Source organism: Aedes aegypti, chromosome 2 (genome assembly GCF_002204515.2).
Source record: "Aedes aegypti strain LVP_AGWG chromosome 2, AaegL5.0 Primary Assembly, whole genome shotgun sequence".
NCBI lineage: Eukaryota > Metazoa > Arthropoda > Insecta > Diptera > Culicidae > Aedes > Aedes aegypti.
Genome location: NC_035108.1, coordinates 91,029,566 through 91,044,417, shown reverse-complemented (window position 1 = coordinate 91,044,417; position 14,852 = coordinate 91,029,566). Strand labels below are relative to the sequence as shown.

The following is a 14,852-nucleotide window of genomic DNA, read 5'->3' as shown; positions in this document are numbered from 1 at the left end:
TGTTCAAGTTTATATATTTTAATGATCACTCGAAGCAACCTGTACGGTTGTTTAAAATGAATATGGCTTGCAGATATAAACTAGAAAATTATGATCATTTGTATAAGAAGACAAACTTTAAACTTTGAGCGCTGTTCTCTCAATGCCTACTTTTTCCATATGGGACAGTTATGCCTTTATGGGCAGTGCAGGAGAGAACTTTTTTAAGGCTTCAGAGTTTTTACGCCCTAGTTTTCATTTACCATATTAAAGCCCTCAAGCAATTCCTCGAAGAACGTTAACTTTGTGAATATTATCCACAATCACAAATTGTTCTAAGAGTTATGTCTATATATAGGTGCAATGTCTATCACATCTTATTGGTATTAGCCGACAAAAGTAAAGGCATTTCGGACAATCAACAGTCGATAGTCGCACTTTATTTTTCTATTATTTTTATTATATATTTAGTTTCTTATAAATTCCAGCCATTAGTGTACACAATTATATTATTATATTATTTATAATTATTTTTCATTCATTATAATTATATTATTCTGTTCTTCCACATTTCTCCACGTTTTCTCCTTCATACGCGCGGGTTGTGTTTTTTTTCTTGTGTTCATCCTCATTTTTGTTTCCTTTTTCTGTTTAAATATAATTAAAAACATAAATATATATTTATTTTGTATTTTTCCATATCATAGATTATTTTAATGTTGTTTATTATTATATTAAGAAAGGACTTTCTGAACTTTTGTGTGTTGGTTTCTTCCTCGTCATTTCCCGTATGGTTGCTTTAATTCTTTGCTTGTTTTGCTGATGTGAAGATGTAGTTTTTTTTATTAGAAAATCACTTCACATTACGTCCTTCTGTCATATTGGTTTATGATTTTTTTTCTGCTAGTTAAGTGTTGTTGTAGTTAGTTTGCTGTTTTTTGGGCAAAATATGTTCCATTTCATGAATGTTCTCTTTTGATCACGTACACTCGCACATACGGCAGATGCATTGCTTCTCATTTCAAATCGATCGAATGATTGGTATTTTTAAAATGTTGAAAGCTATTAGAAAAAGATTCTTTCACCTTCATAAACACGCAAAATTCCAATGATTACTTTCGGGTGATTTTATTCGATGTTAGTAGTGCGATTAAACGTTTATCGAGAGAAAATCACAACTTCCACTTATTTCTCTATTCCGACTTATTGTAAAGTTCTTGCTGTGTGAATTGGAATTAAACGTGAACGGCGATGTTTGTGATCTTCCTTAATAGTGAATATAGGAATGATTCAGACCAACAGGTTAAGAAGGATATGATACTAAAATTCACGATTTCAGCATTGGCTCATCAGAAACGTGAATTTTAATGTCTTCAAAAGCTTCGTAGGGATAGAAGAAAAAGATAAAACAATTAACGATTTTAAATGACGAAGCCACAAAATAAACGGAAGAGTGTTAAGAGTTTGTGCTTCATAGTCATACAAAACTTTCGAAATTGGTAAGAACATCAAACATGGACGCGGATGGTAGAAGAATCTTTATCAATTCACCTGGTCTGTGCGTGTGTAAGCGACTATGTGCGTGCTGCATTTATGAATATTGTTGTATCACTAGACTTCTTTGCTTTTTTTGTCGTCAAATTTCGATTTTTGCTAATGCATACTTTAGCGGCTTTGGAATTGTTAAATTTTGTCACGATCGTAGTTGGCCTCTTGACGCTTTGGTTCAATAGACGCGTCAAGCCTGCTTAGATTTCCGACAAATCCGATGCACCGTAATCAGATGGGCGATCTGATCACCGAACAGAGGATCGATGTTGGAAAGGCCGCGCTGTTTTACAAATCCGGTAGTTTTTTTATAAAGCGTAAGAGTTATCTCACACTTAAAATTGTAGCAAAATTCGGTATTGTTGCTAATGTTTTGTCCCATGCTTGGTTTTGTTGCGAGATATATGTAGGTTTTACAAAGGTTCATTTTGATTAGTGTTTTTTACGTCCCACTGATGCGTGTTCGATCGAAAACTGCTCACAACACGTCAGTTGACATGCTCCGCGGTGCAATACCTCGGTGTATGTGTAAAACATGATTTTTTCGGGTTTTCTTTATTAATTTTGTTTCCTCAAATATTTTATCGTGTAATGCGTTAATAGTAATAGCAAGGAGAGATTTTTCTTTGCGGGTAAATGACTTTTTGTGTTATGTTTTCGTCTAGATCTTATTGATTCTAAACCAAAATCTACTTCGTTTCGATAAACGCGTTAAAGAGGAGATTTCATTTTGCGAATTGAAAAATGGCACAAAATAGTAAAAGACGTTCGTTACGCATTTTTGTTCTTTTTAGTTGTTGATAAATTTTCAAATATTAATGTAAAGTAACACATAGAGGAAAGAGGGACTCAGTAAACGGACGAAGGCAATATACGGCAGATTCAAATCTGCTGGATCTAAAATAGAAATCGAATGAAAAACAAGTCTTGCTGGACGAGATGATTTATTAAAGAATATGACCGGACTCGGAATGATAATCGTGCGAAATTCGTCTTGTGACGTTTGTGATGGTTATGTTTTGGTTGCTTGAACTTGGCACGAACTGTTTTCAGTTTTGTTCGATTTTGGATTTGCGATAAGAAAACAAGTTTATTAAATTATAGAAATGGAGTGTAATGCTTGAACATTCAAAAGCGCCTAACTTACGTTCCACTGATAATACGAACCTGATGTATTGTAGCTAAATGAACTATTTTCTATGCTCTAGGCATTATGCTGTGACGATAGGCATCAGGATTCTTCTCCGAGCAAGGCAAAAATAAAAACCTAAACAGAATACGAAATGTACCCTATATTTCCATTTTACATATCTCATAAATTTACTTGATTCTCGCAAATTTAGATGACATTTAAAGTAAATTTATGCGTATCAGGAACTTCGTTTTGTTGCATGATTCCATGTAAAAAGTCTGCACTACAAGCGACCTAGTAACATTCTCAGTTCTCTAATACGGTCTTAGAGACCAATTTATGGTTTTAAATCTCTTGTAAAACCACGATAAAACCTGAAATGTTACTTAGGATTGAACAAAAATGACATTTTTTTTTTTGCAAAAATTAAAACTCCACAAAAGTTATAGGCACATATATTAAAAGATATGCAAGCAGGTTCGTAATAATCTGTGAAATGCAATACCAACCACATGCGCTTCGCCGTCCTAACAAATATAAATTGTTCACACGGTTTTACTGACGAACCGTTTGCGTTTTTGGATCAATAAAAATTACATTATCTAACTATCTAAAGCTTTGCTGTATGAGTGTTTGTTTGCCGGTATGTGAGAATGTGCGAATATTAAAGGGATGCTTTCCTAATTCCGCGAGGGGGGTTCTCCTTTCATTTTTGTTATGTGTCATACAAAATCGAGCAGAATGTGGTATTTGTTTTGCATTACTTGTTTTAGCTTGTTTCGTTGCTCCATGACTTTCCTATAAATAGTTGTTTTCATGTGTTCCTTTTTCACTTAAGAAGCAAATGTCTACATAATTGTACGGACTTTTTGTCTTCCGGGTTTTTTTCTTTGTTATTTCGGATCTGTGGTTCAGTATGTAAGTACGGCACGCATTTGCTTACAGCGGTACTTTCGTGGATTCATTTCCCGTGTTCATGACTGCTGTTGTTTCTGTTGAATAGTTTCCTTACGTTTAAAGTTGCGTACATGTGTGTGCGTATAAGTGAACATGAATGTTAAAAGGTGTGAATTAGTATGCGTGAGTTCATAATGCATTTCTGCTGTCCATCGTCCGTAGTTCGTGTGCGTATGTATGTATGAATGTGTATGTGTGCTGCGAGAGAAATGAAGCGCAATTTGGCGGTGTTAACAAAAAAAACAGCCCGAATCACGCAAGCATTGAACGTAATTCTGTGTTTGCGAACACGGGTGGGTTCGCCGACGACGATTGGATTGGAACTTGTTCGAAATTTTCAGTATTTCATATTTTTTCAAGATCGCTATGAAATATTTACATGTATTCTCTGTTGCCACACCGTTGCATTGCCTCACTTCACTTGGATCATTTCGCGTACAGAAAACGACGTTCAAATTGTGTTGAATGTCAGTTTATATTTTGTTATCGTTCAATCAAAGCACGAAATTATAAATATTTTTTCTTTTTTTCTTCTTTATATAGCAAATTAAATGAGCTGACTATTGTAGGTTTCGCATCAGTTGTTGTTCCGTTTTCAGTATTTGCCCCAATTGTTTCCTATTGTTCGTTTTATACTCCAAAGCATTGATCAAAACAAATACGACTGATTTTTTTCCATGACACGAGTTTTAAAATGAGTTTTTTTTTCTGTTACCACTGTTACCACTCGTTCAATTATGGAAAATGTATAATTAAAAAGGATATAACTTTAAAAATACACAACAACAAATTTACACGTATTAAATTATACTCATGTAACAAAAAGGGGAAGTAAAAATAAGAAAGAACAGATACGACTATTCTTGTAAAACTTCCCACACATACAGTTGTACATCCAAAAAAGTTTATCATGAGTGTGGGCGTATTTGGATGATTCTGATGATGCAAAACAAAAGTATCATATATCAATGACAACCACTTCGCTAAAACATCGTTTCTTGACGATGGTTTCGCGTAGTAAGCTAGTTAGTGCTTGGGCTTGATATATAGAATTTTGTTGCACAATTGTACGTTAGTTTTTCAACTAGAGGTTCTGTAGATTTCAAATACGAATGAACGACATACCGATTTTAGTTTAGCAAACTTTCAGCTAACGTAGCCAAACAAGCATACACTGATGGTTTGGTTACATTTGAAAACTAAACTTTGTCTTTGCTATTCTACAAAACCTACAGTATCTACAGTTTGAACCTGTTTTGAATTACTCTCTGACACATAATCAATGACATCATTGATTGAAAGGAAAATGCTAGGCGCTTACTATAAGTGTATAAATGATTATTAACTTTATATCTCACAGTCACAGTAGTTTCACGTAAAAATTACAACTAAATTTTGGAACCGGGTGGGTGGAGCTTTCTACGAGGCTTCATTTTGCCCGTAACCATCAAATCGAATACGTCCGGTCGCGCTGATCGATGAACGTTTTCCCTCGGAAGAGTGATGAAATTGAAATTTTTGAACGATCGAAGATCCTGTACGGGAAGCTTGGTGAAACTAGTAGAGAAATACTAAGAATTGTACGACAGGCCGGAAATAAAGTATGAAGAGGAAAGCGAACACCAATCAGAGCGCATTTTCTAGGTCTTCGGACCTCCGGAAAGTCCAGTTTTAGAACGAAACTGACTTCTTCTTAGATACACTTAAAAAATGATGGTCAGTATGCAAGAAAATAACTCTAAAAAATTGCAGAATAAATAGATTGACTTTTTATGTTTTCACATTTTCTTTAAATGTATATGTATAAATATATAAACATTCATCCTTCTTTGTTTAGTTCAATTTTGTGTACCTAGTTATGCGTGTATGAGTGGGTGTGCGGATTTTTTTATTTCTAGCGCATTACATGCAGCCGGGTGTAGTTGTAAAAAAGTGCCTAAATTATCGCCGTATGTGTATATATGCGTATGTGTGAATGTGGTTGTGTGTACAATTGATTTATTTTGTTGCTATGAGAGAAATAAAACAGAACTAACAAAACTCGGGAACATAATAAAAAACAAATAAAATTATATAAAAAGAAAACAATGCATACGAAGTTTGTTGTAATAAACAAATATTTTAATTTAAAATTAATTTAAATAAATATCATCTAAGACGACCGCGCTTGTAATAACAGAAAACTGTACAGACTCAAACACTCATCAAACTAAAAATAGTAAACTGAGAGGGAGATTATTCACAACATAGATTGATTTCCACGAATCAAAGGAGGACAGGAAACGATATTTTAGAAACCTAACGCATTCGTTTACATCATTATTTGTTTTGCATTTTCTTTTGTTTTCATACTTGTTTATACGTCCGCCTACCTTTTTTTCCTGTTGGTTAGTTTTTTTTTTCTTTTGTTTATTGGTATCCTATTCTTTAAACCCTAACAATTAAGAAATGCACATAAAATAAAGAAGTTTACTCTTTTCCTGTTTGTTTCGTTTCGAATGCGCATTTTCTATTTTGATTACACAAAGAAACGAACCATGTGACAGCGCCCAGTCATCAATATTATTTGCTTTACTTCAACCGTACCTTTTGAAACGAATGAAAACGACGAGTAAACCTGGGAACTGAACATTCTTATAGTGCACTGTTTTTAGCCGATTAACGACGATCTTTTCCCTCTAGCAAGATTTGAAACCACCCTGGAAAGCCGTACCGCAATTTACTGTGGCAAACTAAAATTCACATTCTTCGCATCAAACGGCGGAGAAATAATGGCAAGTTGTGGCTTAATCTCGTTTCGGCTTCCCGCAGTGGTTCTACACCTTACAGAAGAAAAAAAATTCGGTTCCCTTAGAGCACGTTTCGTATCTATTGTTTCGCGATGGTTCCCAAACGTTCCTGCGCGGTAACAGTAGTATTCGTCACATCCCTCATGTTATCCCCGGCAGCAGCAACGATTCGTTTTTCGTGGTGATGATCCCGTTGGAAATGGTGAACTGGTGATGGTGACGATAACAGCTACTTTGGCAACCAAGTTTCCATCACAGTGGTTCCTGCGAACTCCGCGACGGTATGCTTCATGGAGATGGTGGTTCTGGTAGCGACGATGCTTGCTGTTTCTAATGCTACTGCTAATGCCACTATTCCTACCACGACTACTGGTACGGATGCTGCTACTATAACTACTACTGTTGCTGTTACGGTACTGGCTGCGATGACGATGGCGGCTGTGACAGCTCGTACTAGGAAAAGAGTAGAGGCGACATTTCGGTAACGGCCACGACGACGACCATGACGAAGACGACGTTGTAGTTCAGACCAAATTATACTCCTTTAGATTGGACTGCAGTATCGTATCCTTTACGGCAGCGAACACAAACCTAATGTTTTCGGTATCTGCGATGCGGTATGGATTGTGATATTGTAATTTGAGTACAGAAGAAATTCAAGAATGTTAAAATTTGTATGAGGAATATCTTACAGTCATGCAGAAACTCATGGAAGATGAAAGATGAATGTATATTAGTTAGGCTGATACAAATATTAATTTTCTTTTATGTCACCCCCCCCCCCTTCAAAAATCTGAAAATTTTGAGGGGGAGAAAAAAAAAGATTCATCATTTTTAAGACATCAGTTAGGTTTTTTTAATTTTTAAAACGAAAAACAGGTAAAATAATGATCCAGATGCCTGTTGAAAAAACAACTACCGTTAAAAATAAAAATTTGAAAAAATAACTTTTTTTTTCATTTTTATTTTTTTGTTCCTTATTTATTTTTATCCCCCCCCCCCCCCTCGTACCTTCCAAGTGGTCTCGGACATAAAAGAAAATTATTATTTGTATCAGCCTTATCGTGTTAATTAAAAATATGCGACCGCAATTCATTTTTTTAATATCAACTAATTAGCAAAGGTTTCACATTTTACCAAACCGACAAAGATATCTTTTTCTAATGCATAAACGTAATACGTATATTCACAAAATCAAATGAAATAACGCTCCAAATAGCATCTCAATGTTGATAAAAACGATTTTACCCTGGAATGTCGAAAACCACAACGCGGAACAATTGCATAAGGCGGAATAGACGAAACAGCAGAATAATAAAAAAGTAAGTTATAGTTAAGCTGAAAAAAGTTAGGCTTAAGTGAAATTCATAATCAATATTTTCGGTTGCGAAGAAATAAATACCACACAGTGGACTTTCAACGCATTGGTAACATTTCTGCTAAAGAATTTGTGTCAAATTATTAATCCATTTTTAGTGGTATCACATGTGGAAGATTGGAGCATTATGAGCGAATTCCCAAAAAGATATTCTTTTTAACCCACAAAATCTTGCGTGTTTCAAATGGCTCATTCTCAGAAACTAGCCAACCAAATCACGAACATTCTGAAGTTACTTCAAAGGGGAACTGGGGCTAAAAGATGGTATGATGGTATGCCCGGAATGCCATATTCAGGGAATGTGGTGCCCTCAGAGAAGTGACCACTTTCGAAATGGTTCTGAAACCTCATTTGTGACATACCAAACTTTATGCATTTGTAAAACAAATTTATTATAGGATGAACCAGCCTAGGGTTGAAAGCCTCAATAATAAAGAAAAATGTGAACAAATTTATTAGAAGGCATATCAATGATATCTGGCGGACTTCTATTTGAGCTTGTTTCGCGAAACCATGAAGTTTGGTGTGTCACAAGGAAGGTTTCGGAATTATTTTAATAGTAGTAACTCCCCTAAGAGCACCACATCTCCGAAATATGCCAGTAGGTGGCGAATGTTTCCAGAAGTCATTGAAATATCTTCTTTTGAACTTGTTTTTCAAAACCATGAAGTTCGGTGTGTCGCAAGGATGGTTTCAAAATAATTCTAAAAGTAGCCACTTCCCTGGATATGCCGTTCCCCTCTACCAGGGATTCCTGGGTATCCTGGACTAACTTGGTTCCCTCTAGACGGTTAGAATCAATCTGAAATTATGTTCGACCAATTTCAGATCAGCCAGATTTTGCTTGTAGAGCAAAGAGCAATAGGAGAATCGTTCATCCTTTGCTAAGTTTGCAGGACTTCTGGAAACTTGCTTCTGGAAAACTATGATCTTTTGTTATTGCCATGTTTATATAATATATAATCAAGGTTAGTTGAAAATATGCCTCATGCTACACCTACATCCGCCCCCCAGAAAAAGGGGAAGGGTTAAGGAACCATCCCGAGCATGCCATCTTTTAGCCGAACTTTTCCCCTTAAAGAAGCTTCAAAAAGTGCGTGATTCGGATGGCTAGTTTCTGAGAACGAGCCTTCTAAAGCACACAAGTCTAGTCCCGGGCTTTTGGGCTCTTGGGCAATCAATGAGGGAATTTGATCAATCCATGAAGGTTTTCCTTTGCGAATTCCTAGGAAAATCCCTTGAAATTACTGTAAATTCCCTAAAACCATTTTTGAAGAAACCCTTGAGACCGTAAATAAACCCTTGGAGACATCCCTGTTGTGAAAAAATGAAGCAAATTGATGCAACAAATTTTTATGATGAATCGGTCTCCCATTAAAATCTGAGTGTTGATCCAAATAGATCAAAATTCTAAAATTAGATGATTTTTTTGAACAATTTGTGAAAAATGCTGCAAACATACATATATAAGGAAGCATAATATATTTTCAGATCGAACGTTTATGCTTAAAATTAGGGTATGCGAAAAGTCTAGCTCCTTACAGTGCAAATCAGTCTGCCAGATCGTCAAGAAATCCTTTTAAAATAATCTAAAATAATCGATTCTGTTAAACTGTCGTGAATCGCAAGTCAGTCCCATCTGTAAAAAGTAGGCATTGAGAAAATGGGCTGTGAAGTTACCAAACTCATTTTCCATACGAATATTCAAAAATTTCTAGAGCATTAGCACATGTTCAAGTTTTAATGAAACTTTCACAATTTGCTACGATATATTTCCGAGAAAAATATGAAGATGGTCATAACACGGTTCATTTTTGTGCTGCACGGAACGTAAATCTGTATTGGGACTAATATGCGGTTACTTTTTATTATGGGACAATTTGACTTGCAATATGTTAAAAACTGAACTCAACTCAATTTTAACGAAAATGAAAAATTGTATCAATGATCTCGCCAAAAATCATCAAAAAAATTAACATATGACACAAGGACTTTTTGACAGTAAACCGTCAGTATTGCCACAATCTCAGGAATAATGAGCCAAATATCTATTACTTTTTCAAATCGACGTAAGTAACTCCCATACGGTTTTGAGAAAATTAGTTCAGAAGTATCACAACCTGTCTTCTAAAACTGTTTTGAAATGAATCGCCTTTTTAACATTTTTTCACCGTTTATATTGCTTAAATTGGGCATACAAAACCATTTTTGAAGAAACCCTTGAGACCGTAAATAAACCCTTGGAGACATCCCTGAATGGAATGTTTGAAAAAAATCGTATAAATAGACAAATCCCTGAATAAAATATTAAAAGCATCCTCGGAGATACTCCAGATGAAATCCCTGGAAGAATCCTTTTAGGCAAGAGCCAATGAAGGAATGAATGGAGGAATTGCTGATAAAATATCTAGAAAATGCCTTAGTAACTTAAATAAGTGTTTTTATACTTGAGTAATTCTTGGCTTCCTGAAGAGATCTCTAATCTCTCTCTCTTCAAAAACCCGGCTGCAGAAAATTCTTGAAAAATTTCCTTGAGAAATGTCCAGATAAATACCAGAAAACGTCCGTAAGGTGTTAATGAAAGAATAACAGACGGAATGCTTAGACATTTTTTTATGGAAACAATTTTGGACAAACACCTGGTGGGATTCCTGCAGAAATCGTTGGGCGAATACTTATTATTTCTTGGACTAACAATTTCTTCGCCAAATTCAAAGAGTAAATTTTAGATGAATGACTGGGCGAATCAGGGGCCTTCCCAGTGGTCAGAATCAGCGGCTTGCTTCGATACCCGATCGGTCCAGGATCATTTCGTAATGGAAATTTCCTTGCCTTCCCTGGGCATAGAGTATCACCTGCCACACGATATACGAATGCGAACAATGGCAACTGTGGCAAAGAAAGTTCTCAGTTAATAACTGTGGAAGTGCCCATAAGAAAACTAAGCTGAGATACAGGCTCTGTCCCAGTGAGGACGTAATACCAATAAGAAGAAGAGTCCTTGAATTACCAGTACTTAACAGTCCTTGTTGAGGTAATACTCATGATTGTTATCCTGGCTTCAAGTGTAGTCTCGAGACTGGTGAACTCCGAGTCTTCAACCATCTGCTAGGTAAAATAGATTCAATTTCAGAAACTGTTGTCAGTAACAAGGCCTTTGTACCGCATCTCCTTGAATTATCAGAACGTATTACTCAGGCCCGACAAAAAAGATTAGACTAGGGCTCAAATTGGTAGATCTTACCCAGTAACGCACCACTAAAAGGTGATCTACTCGCATTATGGGTAATGGAAAGCTCATCTGGATACGTAGAAAATTCAAACAGAGAAATCCTTGAGTAGTTCATCTCGGGGTACGCAGTTGAAAAAGAAAGTCAATTCAAAGCGGGGCATTGTAGACAATTCCTGTATGGGGTCAAAAAGAAAGCCATTGAGTGGTTTCCTCTAAAGTGCAAATCAGCTTTAAAGGGGCACGATCTGTTAATTTTCAAATTTTCAAAGCAATTTTTTCGTTCAAAGTCAAGAAAATGTACATGAAAATGTGTTCGCTGTATTGTATTCACCAAAACACTGTGAGCAAATTTTCATCGAAAAAAACAACAGTTTTGAACAGAAAAACTGCCTTAGAAGTATCAATGATCATCGTCATCATACAATAATTACAATCCTCCCTTTCCCATGGTAGCTCCAGAGCTCCATTGATTTTCGACGATCGCGAGACAAATCGATTCAGATAAATAAAAAAACGTGTTCAAAAATTCAGCCCTTGTATAACATTGTATAGAAATAGCTAGTTTAAACATCTCAGAATCCGTTTTTGTCCTCTAATATTTTATTTATCTGCACGGAAAGAGCAAAAAAAAAACACAAACCACTGATGCAGTTTAGCTAGTGAGCATTTGATTCGAAAGTAGTGAGTGAGCTAAAAATGATCTATCCAATCATAAAATAACAATACACTATACAAATTTTCTATTCCGCATTTTGATTGAAACTGCCGGAAATTACGCGCGATACAACAATATATGGAAAACCCTGCACTTATGAATCGTTTGAGTATTTAAAAACGGTATGAATATGCGATAAGTATAGAAAATCACGCCAAGTTGAATTCCTTCAATGCTGTTTGCATAATCGTATCCTTGACGGCACAGAATACGAGCTTAATGTTTTCCGTATCTGTTCGAATGTCGCCGAAGGAGCAAAAGAAATAAGAACAAAACAAAAAGGAAGGTAAATTAGTCGGTTGATTTTAAATGAGTTATTTTGACCAAACTGATACTACCGAGAAGCAGTCAACTGAAGCAATTTCACCTAATGTTGACATATTTGGTTAGTTAAGATATGAGTAGGAAGACGAGTTATGATGATGCATGGAGGAAGAATTGATCGAAATTCGTCTACGGGAAAATGTGTATCTAGCACAAGCTGCTCACCTGTTGCGCATGTGAAATGCGAGTAAATTATCTTTTCCGAATCTGGATTCAAGTCTACAAACATGCGGAGTATAAATTCTCTGGCAGCTATTGCGTCTCTTTGTGGTCCTGAAAGTGTATTAAAGTATATGGAGGAATAAGATACGGGGATGTTGGTTTAGCGATAATGAAAACTACGACTATTTAGGGTCGACTGGTGAACGTGATAGTTTCTAGCAAAATACTTTCTAGCGCGCATTTCTAGGCATTTGCATCTGGCGTCATAAAAGAAATGTTATTTAACCTGTAGCACAAGTGAAATGAGAATAGCACATTCTGTCCGGATCCGGGTTTTCCCGCAGATACACTTTGAGAATGAACTCTCTCGCCTTGACGTCATCTTGCTTCGGTCCTATCAGTCCGAATTTGCGTTATTGATTCAAACGTTTTTTGCCCGTATTATTAAGTCAAATGAAAAAGGAAGCGTAACTTACCATCGTACTCTGGGAAGTAGTCTACCAAATGTGAATACATAATTTTTTCCTCTAGCAAATCCTTTTTGTTCAAGAACAGGATTACCGACGAGTGCTGGAACCATGGATACGTGATGATAGTCTTAAATAAAGCTTTCGATTCCTCCATACGGTTCTGGAAATGGGGGCGGGATCGATTAATTATAACAATTCAGGAACGCTTGTGGTGACGATTGGTGTTACCTCATTCTCCGACTCGAACAGAATCTGATCGTACTCGGACAGAGCCACTAAGAAGATTATTGATGTCACATTTTCGAAACAGTGAATCCATTTCCTTCTTTCAGATCTTTGTCCTCCGACGTCGACCATTCTATTTTGAGGAAAAATAGGCAAATATTAGAATATTTTTGTAGACAATTATAGAAAAACATACATTAAGCAAATTAGTAAACTACTCAAAACACAACAACCAAAGCTGTTATCACCTTGACGAAATGAAAATAAAATGAGCCAAGCATGTTAATCACTAAATAAATGAGTTTATAAATGATATTACCATAATGCGAATATGATATGCTGAATTATAAATATATGACCTTTGAATCTGAATGGCGAAGCTTAGTGTTTGGAGCTGGGGATGATTTGAAGCACTGTTCACAGGGAGAAGCAGACACTATACAGTACTTTTCACACATGAATGCACCCTACCATGGCGCAGTGGGTAAAATCAGAAAACTCACATACAGTAGCCGTTGTTATTCCGAAGGGGAAAGAAAGTAGCTTTCTAGCACCAACGTTAATTCTAAAAAATAGATTCCCCTCTTTTAGTACCCCAACCATTGAGCACCAGATAGAAGGCGGAGGAACATTTCTGGCCATACTACCACCGCGTTGGACAACAACCCCCGGAACGATTCTAGCGATAACGTCGTTTTGACGGATAACATAAAAAACAGCTTGGACACAGCCAGCAGTTTACCTAAAGATAATACTATCCAGATCGAACGGATACTCGAGGATTCCGGTGGTTGGTGCTCGAGCACGCAGAATATCCTGCTCGGTCGGAAGGTACTCTTCGGCTTCGATACGTGCCAGATCACTGAGATAACTGTCAGTTGTGGGATCGCCGCGGAGAAGAACAAATTGAATTAAAGATATTTTTGATGAGGAATCGGCTTTTGACTTATATTTGTAATTCGATTGTAACGCAGTCGATTTCAGTTTGGGATGGAGAATATCGAGCATTCTTTAGAATCGGGAGCCCAATTTGCATGCGTGTCAGGTGGACGTGAGGAACAGGTAGACGTTTGAAATTGCTTTAATATAAAGCAGCAGATATTGATATTGGGAGCAAAGGTGGAATTTAATTTTATTTAAGCATATTCACTTTATTCACCTTCTATAAAATTAGCAATACAAACTTATGGTAAATTTATTCCGGTTGTAACGCATTGGAGTAACTGCAGATAGTTTTCATATGCGAAAACAACATGCTTTGCTCAATTGACAGTTGAGCAATGGTAGCCCAACTACATCAGCACATTTAATGAAGGACAATAAAAGACGATGGTAAGTTATCAGTAACAGATTAGAAACATCTACTGCTGAGAAAATTGGACGTGAGAAGGTAACATCACCAGAGAAATCCCTTTACCATAAACGTCCGGATTTGAGCAACCTTTCCCGCATAACCAAGCATCCCAGAAAACATCCCGAATTGTAGAGATAACAAAAAAATGTACTAGAAATATAAACAATGAAATGTTTTTCATTGTTATATTCATATTGAAAATTAACATCCATATACTGGTTGGCTTTCTCCATTAACCAAAAAGATTCTAATCGAGATCTTAACAGGATCTTAACAGGAAATCTAACAAAATTATGGTAGAAATTGAAATTTTTACAGTACACGTACGGTAGAAATGTTCTCAAAGATTCAGCCGGAATCTTGCCGAATACTCTTTATTATATTTGCAGCGACTTGGTTCATAATCTGACACTGTTCAAAAACCTCTCATGATTCTATTCAGAATCGTTGAATCATTTGGATTGGTTCTGTTCTCAAAATGTTTTCTCAATTCGTGCATTTTTTTCCCACTATCAAGTCTGAATTCCTAGGATTTTATTAAGCAAACTAACTCACCGTATCTAACTTAGAATTTTCTAGATTCAGAT

The 14,852-nt window shown here is 36.1% G+C and overlaps 1 protein-coding gene across 14 annotated transcripts in view; it reads right to left on the bottom strand.

The window, feature by feature from the left end:
• Window positions 1-802: 802 nt before the first annotated feature.
• The window catches only part of LOC5573467 (guanine nucleotide-binding protein G(q) subunit alpha), a 99,808-nt gene continuing 85,758 nt past the window's right edge, over window positions 803-14,852 (bottom strand). For 10 of the 14 annotated variants that reach the window (XM_021841499.1, XM_021841496.1, XM_021841501.1 and 7 more), the window contains exons 6-9: window positions 12,915-13,044; window positions 12,693-12,846; window positions 12,220-12,327; window positions 6,930-7,012 (exon numbers count right to left, since the gene is read on the bottom strand). In XM_021841499.1, coding sequence (XP_021697191.1) covers window positions 6,930-7,012; window positions 12,220-12,327; window positions 12,693-12,846; window positions 12,915-13,044 — 475 coding nt within the window. Of the gene's footprint in view, window positions 7,013-11,661; window positions 11,963-12,219; window positions 12,328-12,502; window positions 12,611-12,692; window positions 12,847-12,914; window positions 13,045-13,653; window positions 13,783-14,852 lie in introns of those variants that run through there. The other 4 variants (XM_021841498.1, XM_001660835.2, XM_001660834.2 and 1 more) reach the window with 4 other exon arrangements.